This window comes from Cherax quadricarinatus, chromosome 95 (assembly GCF_038502225.1).
Source record: "Cherax quadricarinatus isolate ZL_2023a chromosome 95, ASM3850222v1, whole genome shotgun sequence".
Lineage (NCBI taxonomy): Eukaryota > Metazoa > Arthropoda > Malacostraca > Decapoda > Parastacidae > Cherax > Cherax quadricarinatus.
In genome coordinates, this window is record NC_091386.1 from 4,797,430 (window position 1) to 4,807,392 (window position 9,963).

General features: G+C 39.1%; 2 protein-coding genes across 3 annotated transcripts in view; one reads left to right on the plus strand and one right to left on the minus strand.

Moving 5' to 3' along the window:
• The first annotated feature begins 600 nt into the window (after window positions 1-600).
• bwa (alkaline ceramidase) lies at window positions 601-4,255 on the plus strand. 2 transcript variants are annotated; one of them, XM_070104905.1, is made up of 3 exons: window positions 601-1,919; window positions 2,160-3,266; window positions 3,588-4,255. In XM_070104905.1, the coding sequence occupies exon 1, from the start codon at window positions 630-632 to the stop codon at window positions 1,443-1,445; it is 816 nt and encodes a 271-aa protein (XP_069961006.1). In that variant the 5' UTR covers window positions 601-629; the 3' UTR covers window positions 1,446-1,919; window positions 2,160-3,266; window positions 3,588-4,255. The 2 variants fall into 2 exon arrangements, with proteins under 2 accessions (XP_069961006.1, XP_069961005.1); XM_070104904.1 differs by having other exon boundaries at window positions 601-3,266.
• Window positions 4,256-8,740: 4,485 nt separating this feature from the next.
• LOC128703955 (alkaline phosphatase) overlaps window positions 8,741-9,963 on the minus strand; it is a 39,407-nt gene continuing 38,184 nt past the window's right edge. The window contains exons 12-13 of the mRNA XM_053798842.2: window positions 9,826-9,963; window positions 8,741-8,928 (exon numbers count right to left, since the gene is read on the minus strand). The exon at window positions 9,826-9,963 is cut by the window's right edge and continues 7 nt beyond it. Of these exons, the coding sequence (XP_053654817.2) occupies window positions 8,874-8,928; window positions 9,826-9,963 (193 nt within the window). The 3' untranslated portion in view covers window positions 8,741-8,873. The remainder of the gene's footprint in view (window positions 8,929-9,825) is intronic.

Consider the following 9,963-nt stretch of genomic DNA (forward strand, 5'->3'; position numbering starts at 1 on the left):
TGGTGTTATAACGTGTTGGTGTTACAGGTGGTATTATAACATGTGTTGGTGTTACAGGTGGTGTTATAACATATGTTGGTATTACACGTGGTGTTATAACGTGTTGGTGTTACAGGTGGTGTTATAACGTGTTGGTGTTACAGGTGATGTTATAACGTGTTGGTGTTATAGGTGGTGTTATAACGTGTTGGTGTTACAGGTGGTGTTATAACGTGTTGGTGTTACAGGTGGTGTTATAACGTGTTGGTGTTACAGGTGGTATTATAACGTGTTGGTGTTACAGGTGGTGTTATAACATATGTTGGTATTACAGGTGGTGTTATAACGTGTTGGTATTACAGGTGGTGTTATAACGTGTTGGTGTTACAGGTGGTGTTATAACGTGTTGGTGTTACAGGTGGTATTATAACATTCGTTGGTGTTACAGGTGGTATTATAACATCTGTTGGTGTTACAGGTGGTGTTATAACGTGTTGGTGTTACAGGTGGTGTTATTAACTTGTGTTAGTGTTACAGGTGGTGGTATTAACTCGCCTTAGTGTTACAGACGAATCTATGAATGTATACGTCGTGTTGGTGTTACGGATGGTGTTATAACACAAGTTATTGTTATTACAGGTGGTGTCAGGATGACAGGAGCTGAGGGACTGGTGTGGAAGTGGATAGGTGCCGGAACCTCACCTGTGGACTGGTGTGAGGGTAACTACACTGTAACTCCCCACATAGCCGAGTTCGTTAACACTATCACCAACATAGTGTTCCTGGTTGTTCCTGCCGCCTCTACGAAGCTCTGGTTGAGTTACGCCAGACACGTCTCCCGGGGGATACATATCATTTGGTTCTTTTATGTGGTCATAGGCCTATCTTCGGCCTATTTCCACGCTACCTTATCGCTTTTAGGCCAGCTACTGGATGAGTTGTCAATATTGTGGGTGTTGATGGTGTCTTATACACTATTCACGCCTGTTATGTACCGTCCTAAGTTCCTGCGTAGTAATCAACGGTTATACGCGGCTTGTATGGTAGCATTATCCGTGCTGATCACTGCCTCGGCGTTCGTGCAGCCTGCTATCAACGCCTACGCTTTGTTTATTGTAGGCCTACCCGCTGTGGCTATGCTGGTAGTGGAAATGCGGGTCATGAAGGATACCAGCGTCGTCCGTTTATCTAAAATTACCCTAGCGGCACTAATCCTAGCTGCTACGTGCTGGGTCTGCGACCGTTTCCTGTGTGCTATGTGGCAGGCCCTAGACCTGACCGTCCTGCACGGCCTGTGGCATGTGTTAATCTTTATCACGGCCTACAGTATGCAGGTTCTATTCTGCTATCTCCACGCTGTACAGGATGTACCCGAGTCTCGTCCTGAGCTGCGATACTGGCCAAGGCGCACCTGGGCCCTTCCCTATGTGTTCTGTCCGGCACCTACCCACCAGAAGACGCCCTGACCTGCACCTGACGTCTCGTCTACACCTAACGCTTCACCTACCTAGCGACGATCTGTCCCCAGTTTTATTACTTAATTACCCAGATTAGCGGACGGAGTATTAAGCCTTCACCTCTCGTTCTTCATAAATAATAATAATAATAATAATAATAATAATAATAATAATAATAATAATAATAATAATAATAATAATAATAATAATTAATAATAATAATTATAATAATCATAATATGGTGCTATACAATACAAACCTTCAATACACTGCTAAGAGGCTTTTCTTCCAAGGGGCTGGATGATCATGCGGATTTAGCGATTTATGGAAGAGAACGGAGGGATAAAATCCAGTTAATCCGGATTTATAATCCAAAACGTGTGACTGATCCAGATTTATAGTATGTGAAGATTACAGTGAGAGGTGTATATCTCAGTGTATATACACTGAGTGGTGTATATCTCAGTGTATATACACTGAGTGGTGTATATCTCAGTGTATATACACTGAGTGATGTATATCTCAGTGTATATACACTGAGTGGTGTATATCTCAGTGTATATACACTGAGTGGTGTATATCTCAGTGTATATACACTGAGTGGTGTATATCTCAGTGTATATACACTGAGTGGTGTATATCTCAGTGTATATACACTGAGTGGTGTATATCTCAGTGTATATACACTGAGTGGTGTATATCTCAGTGTATATACACTGAAAGGTATATCTCAGTGTATATACACTGAGTGATGTATATCTCAGTGTATATACACTGAAAGGTATACCTCAGTGTATATACACTGAAAGGTATACCTCAGTGTATATACACTGAAAGGTATACCTCAGTGTATATACACTGAGAGGTGTATACACTCATTAACCAGCCAACCTTAACAACCCTCGTGTAGTAGATAGACTTTAAACCCCCACTAACTTGAGACATGTACAAACATGAATTAGACATGTGTACAACATCTTAATACATTGTGAAATGTTTATCCATCCAGGTCAGTGTAGAGCTTTATCAAGTTATGTTACACTCAGTGTAGAGCTTTATCAAGTTATGTTACACTCAGTGTAGAGCTTTATCAAGTTATGTTACACTCAGTGTAGAGCTTTATCAAGTTATGTTACACTCAGTGTAGAGCTTTATCAAGTTATGTTTCACTCAGTGTAGAGCTTTATCAAGTTATGTTACACTCAGTGTAGAGCTTTATCAAGTTATGTTACACTCAGTGTAGAGCTTTATCAAGTTATGTTTCACTCAGTGTAGAGCTTTATCAAGTTATGTTACACTCAGTGTAGAGCTTTATCAAGTTATGTTTCACTCAGTGTAGAGGTTTATCAAGTTATGTTACACTCAGTGTAGAGCTTTATCAAGTTATGTTTCACTCAGTGTAGAGCTTTATCAAGTTGTGTTACACTCAGTGTAGAGCTTTATCAAGTTATGTTACACTCAGTGTAGAGCTTTATCAAGTTATGTTACACTCAGTGTAGAGCTTTATCAAGTTATGTTACACTCAGTGTAGAGCTTTATCAAGTTATGTTTCACTCAGTGTAGAGCTTTATCAAGTTATGTTACACTCAGTGTAGAGCTTTATCAAGTTATGTTTCACTCAGTGTAGAGCTTTATCAAGTTATGTTACACTCAGTGTAGAGCTTTATCAAGTTATGTTACACTCAGTGTAGAGCTTTATCAAGTTATGTTACACTCAGTGTAGAGCTTTATCAAGTTATGTTACACTCAGTGTAGAGCTTTATCAAGTTATGTTACACTCAGTGTAGAGCTTTATCAAGTTATGTTACACTCAGTGTAGAGCTTTATCAAGTTATGTTACACTCAATGTAGAGCTTTATCAAGTTATGTTACACTCAGTGTAGAGCTTTATCAAGTTACGTTACACTCAGTGTAGAGCTTTATCAAGTTACGTTACACTCAGTGTAGAGCTTTATCAAGTTAGGTTACACTCAGTGTAGAGCTTTATCAAGTTATGTTTCACTCTGTGTAGAGCTTTATCAAGTTACGTTACACTCAGTGTAGAGCTTTATCAAGTTATGTTACACTCAGTGTAGAGCTTTATCAAGTTATGTTTCACTCTGTGTAGAGCTTTATCAAGTTATGTTACACTCAGTGTAGAGCTTTATCAAGTTACGTTACACTCAGTGTAGAGCTTTATCAAGTTAGGTTAAATCACGGTAGTTAGCACAGCAGTTCCCGACTTAATAAAACACATCCTACCTATATACATAGCTAAATGATGTAAGGTTAGATAATAATATAGAGGTAAATGGCTTAATTTCAGCTATTAATGATATTGGCAGTATAATGTTAAGTGAAATATAAAATATATACGTAAATACCCCTTGCGTTCCGCACATGGGACGGAACACATACCGACTAGTGTATATCTATAATACATATTTCTCAAGGTATGTACATTGAGAAATGTACATCTCTCAGTGCAAACACCAATATACACCAGTCATTGTATATACACATGTAAATTTCTCAGTGTATATATATATATATATATATATATATATATATATATATATATATATATATATATATATATATATATATATATATATATATATATATATATATATATATATATATATATATATATATATATATATATATAGAGTCTCATTCAGTAGATAGGCGTCAAACCCAGCACTTTCAACCCTCCGAGGGGCTCAGACTGTAGCTCTCCACTTCCTCGGATCAAACATGGTCACATTCCCCAGCCTCTATAATCTTAAGGACGATTATATTACTTATAATTCCGTTCAATAAATTATTTTGCACTATAATTTGTATTATTTTGTGTTTGTGATCCAGGAAATTATAGGTGCCATCCGTTTCCTCGGATCAAACCTCTGAATACCTATTAATCCCCAGCGTTGTATGACTCATAAGGGTTTAGTGTTTTACTCTCATGTCTTTATTTATTATTAATTATTATATGATTATTAATTATTATTGTTAATTATTATTATTAATAATTATTGTTAATTATTATTAATAATTATTATTGTTAATTATTATTAATAATTATTATTGTTAATTATTATTAATAATTATTATTATTAATTATTATTAATAATTAATAATAATACTTATTATTAATTATTAATAATAATTGTTAATTATTATTATTAATTATTATTGTTAATTATTATTAATAATTATTATTAATAATTATTATTAATAATTATTATTGTTAATTATTATTAATAATTATTATTGTAATTATTATTAATAATTATTATTGTTAATTATTATTAATAATTATTATTGTTAATTATTATTAATAATAATTATTGTTAATTATTATTGCTAATTATTATTAATAATTATTATTGTTAATTATTATTATTAATAACTATTGTTAATTATTATTAATAATTATTATTGTTAATTATTATTAATAATTATTATTGTTAATTATTATTAATAATTATTATTGTTAATTATTATTAATAATTATTATTGTTAATTATTATTAATAGTTATTATTGTTAATTATTATTAATAATTATTATTGTTAATTATTATTAATAATTATTATTGTTAATTATTATTAATAATTATTAATTATTATTATTAATTATTATTGTTAATCATTATTATTATTAATTTTTGTTATTAATTATTATTATTATTATTATTATTATTATAATTATTATTATTATTATTATTATTATTATTATTATTATAATTATTATTATTATTATTATTATTATTATTATTATTATAATTATTATTATTATTATTATTATTATTATTATTATTATTATTATAAATATAGTAAAGAGTATAAATCTTGATAAATATTTATTAGGCCTGAGGTTGCTGCCATCTGCAGCTCACAAGACTGCCATCCCCACGAGGCCCTTTGAGGCGGGGTAGATGGCAGACCAGAGAGGCCTAGCTTCTCCCTACGAGCCCCGTGAGGGCGGGGAATGTGGCTAGGCCTAGGGACACTTGGTCCCAAAGATGATGAGGGGGTATTTGTACCTCCTCCCATGGGAGACTTAGTAAGTAAGTTTATTTAGGTATACTTAGTAAGTAAGTAAGTTTATTTAGGTATACACAAATACAGTTATATAGAATTATCATACATAGCAGCATATGTGTAGAGAACCTTAGGTCTGGAGATACTCCCCAGAGAGGGAGTCAAGGCCGGGTCACCACTACTTAAAAAAGACCCGGACCGGGAGAATACCGGCGAATAAAAATAAATAAATATTTATTGTTTTAATATGTATTGTAATAATGATATATTAATACATTTTAAGAGTGCCAACAGGAGTGGCACTGCCGTCAGATACGATGGCACCATGGTATCGTGGCACTGTGCCACCATGGCATCGTGGCACTGTGCCACCATGGCATCGTGGCACCATGGTATCGTGGCACTGTGCCACCATGGCATCGTGGCACTGTGCCACCATGGCATCGTGGCACCATGGTATCGTGGCACAGTGCCACCATGGCATCGTGGCACCATGGTATCGTGGCACTGTGCCACCATGGCATCGTGGCACTGTGGCACCATGGCATCGTGGCACTGTGCCACCATGTCATCGTGGCACTGTGCCACCATGGCATCGTGGCACTGTGCCACCATGGCATCGTGGCACTGTGCCACCATGACATCGTGGCACTGTGCCACCATGGCATCGTGGCACTGTGCCACCATGGCATCGTGGCACTGTGCCACCATGACATCGTGGCACTGTGCCACCATGGCATCATAGGGGAAGGAATACACATTATCTTGATTGTTATTATTACCATTATTATCACTATAATTAGCATTATTATTACTCAAATTAACAGGGTCACACGCTTTGCTTAAACTGAAAAAAGTACAAACTAACAGGTGGGTCATACAAGGTCAGGCAGGTGGGTCATACAAGGTCAGGCATGTGGGTCATACAAGGTCAGGCAGGTGGGTCATACAAGGTCAGGAAGGTGGGTCATACAAGGTCAGGCAGGTGGGTCATACAAGGTCAGGCAGGTGGGTCATACAAGGTCAGGCAGGTGGGTCATACAAGGTCAGGCAGGTGGGTCATACAAGGTCAGGCAGGTGGGTCATACAAGGTCAGGCAGGTGGGTCATACAAGGTCAGGCAGGTGGGTCATACAAGGTCAGGCATGTGGGTCATACAAGGTCAGGCAGGTGGGTCATACAAGGTCAGGCAGGTGGGTCATACAAGGTCAGGTAGGTGGGTCATACAAGGTCAGGCATGTGGGTCATACAAGGTCAGGCAGGTGGGTCATACAAGGTCAGGCAGGTGGGTCATACAAGGTCAGGTAGGTGGGTCATACAAGGACAGGCAGGTGGGTCATACAAGGTCAGGCAGGTGGGTCATACAAGGTCAGGTAGGTGGGTCATACAAGGTCAGGCATGTGGGTCATACAAGGTCAGGCAGGTGGGTCATACAAGGTCAGGTAGGTGGGTCATACAAGGTCAGGCAGGTGGGTCATACAAGGTCAGGCAGGTGGGTCATACAAGGTCAGGCAGGTAGGTCATACAAGGTCAGGCATGTGGGTCATACAAGGTCAGGCAGGTGGGTCATACAAGGTCAGGCAGGTGGGTCATACAAGGTCAGGCAGGTGGGTCATATAAGGTCAGGCAGGTGGGTCATACAAGATCAGGTAGGTGGGTCATACAAGGTCAGGCATGTGGGTCATACAAGGTCAGGCAGGTGGGTCATACAAGGTCAGGTAGGTGGGTCATACAAGGTCAGGCAGGTGGGTCATACAAGGTCAGGCAGGTGGGTCATACAAGGTCAGGCATGTGAGGCACCAAGTATATTAGAGAAATAATCTGTACAGCCTACCACAGTAGACCTCAGCAAGGACCAGGGGGACCTCAACACGCGTCGTCAGGACTGAAGACAGTTGCTGTGCCATGCTTCCTGTGACCTGTATGTGACCTGACCTCGCTGCTGGGTGCACATACCGGCTACTGATTGATGATGGAATCAATCTATCAACCTTGGAGAAATTGTGTGAGGTGGTCAGTCCCTCAGCCTGGAGATGAGTTCAACGGACTTGCCTTGCATGGGCCAGTAGGCCTTCTGCAGTGTTCCTCCATTTTTATGTTCATATCGTTCCAGATCATGACACGGTAAGGCAATGGGACTTCATCATTATGGTACCATTATAGACAGGATCTACTGTGAAACTATATATATTAACCATGATTTTTAACGGGGTGGACCGGTAAGCCAGCGGAAGGCCTCGGTCAGATGACCAAAAGCTCCAACTGTGGGTCATCAAATGACTGTGTCAGGAAACACTTGTCCTGTTTCCTGACAAACATTATACCTACTTACTATGTAACTAATAAGGCTTAAGCTTGAGGGGCCCCCTAATCCCGGAGGGGTCCCTTAATCTCGGAGGGGCCCCTTAATCCCGGAGGGGCCCCTTAATCTCGGAGGGGCCCCTTAATCCTGGAGGGGCCCCCTAATCCTTGAGGGGCCCCCCATAACGGTTCAAGCTTCAGGGCTACAAGAATGTAGGTCCACCACAAACTGAAAAGCATATTATAGGGTAGGATAATGGCATCAGTCACTATGGTACCATTGTTGAATAGGGTAGGATAATGGCGTCAATCACTATGGTACCATTGTTGAATAGGGAAGGATAATGGCGTCAATCACTATGGTACCATTGTTGAATAGGGTAGGATAATGGCGTCAATCACTATGGTACCATTGTTGAATAGGGAAGGATAATGGCGTCAATCACTATGGTACCATTGTTGAATAGGGAAGGATAATGGCATCAGTCACTATGGTACCATTGTTGAATAGGGAAGGATAATGGCGTCAATCACTATGGTACCATTGTTGAATAGGGTAGGATAATGGCATCAATCACTATGGTACCATTGTTGAATAGGGTAGGATAATGGCGTCAATCACTATGGTACCATTGTTGAATAGGGTAGGATAATGGCATCAATCACTATGGTACCATTGTTGAATAGGGTAAGATAATGGCATCAATCACTATGGTACCATTGTTGAATAGGGTAGGATAATGGCATCAATCACTATGGTACCATTGTTGAACAGGGTAGGATAATGGCGTCAATCACTATGGTACCATTGTTGAATAGGGTAGGATAATGGCATCAATCACTATGGTACCATTGTTGAATAGGACTGAAAAACTATTACTATGACAATGGTATTCGCCATGGATCCCATCACAAGACTATGGCACCATTACTTTAGGTAAGGTTTCTCAGGGAACAGGACAATATTCCCTGACGTGGGTCTGTAGTCACATGACCCACACCTGGAGCTTTTGGTCGTCTAACCGAGACCTTCAACTGGCTTACCCCCTCCACCCCCTAAACAGCTAAGACTACAGTTATTACCATACTATGGTACCATTAAACACAGTTCCCTTATACTTCCAGACTGCTGCAGTAGTGCAGACCTTCTCCCACACACGCAGCATACCTGCAATATGACAGAATTAATATCTCCTCCCTTATATAACATGTAACATAGTCTTAAGTTGTGATATTATGTGAGTAATTAGGTATAATATATGTGTAATAAGGAATATGTGAGTAATAATATATAATTTACTGGAAATATAGAATATTACAGGGGTAACTTAAGCATTCTCACTCTAAGGAAAATGAGAGATGTGTGTCTCAATGTATGTACACTGAGAGGTGTGTGTCTCAGTGTATATACACTGAGAGGTGTCTCAGTGTATATACACTGAGAGGTGTGTCTCAATGTATATACACTGAGAGGTGTGTGTCTCAGTGTATATACACTGAGAGGTGCGTGTCTCAGTGTATATACACTGAGAGGTGCGTGTCTCAGTGTATATACACTGAGAGGTGCGTGTCTCAGTGTATATACACTGAGAGGTGCGTGTCTCAGTGTATATACACTGAGAGGTGCGTGTCTCAATGTATATACACTGAGAGGTGTATATCTCAGTGTATATACACTGATTGTCTATGCACTGTTTTAGGTATGTATTACGAGGTACTTCTGATTCTCATGTAGTAGATACGACCTAAAACCCCATTAACCAACTAACCTTAAGACCGTCATGTAGACACCTGCGACATTTGGGTATCTTTATTTTTAGACATTTTTAGACATTTGTAGACATTCTTCAAGACAACAGTGTATATCACCATCTCCAAACCTGAGGGACTGTTTACCTCATCTTTTGTATATACTCCTACAGTCTACAGATATCCTTGTATCGACAAAACTGGATGGTTAGACGTGGTACTGTATACCACTGGTATTGTGTACCACTGATACACGACCCTCGTTTAGTGGACAGCTTTAAACCCCAATAAAACCATTAATAACAATAGGAGGTACCTTAAAGCATGAGGTATAAAGGCGTTCTCGTGGATACCAGTGAATAAGTGTGCGTGGGGACCCAAGGCATAGAGTATCACCTCCTCCCCGGCGTGGTTGGACTCTATCATGGGCACGGTGGCTGCCCCTGGGTAGTGT

Excerpts from the sequence above, each read along its gene's own strand:
- bwa (XM_070104904.1), top strand. The coding sequence starts at position 630 with ATGACAGGAGCTGAGGGACTGGTGTGGAAGTGGATAGGTGCCGGAACC.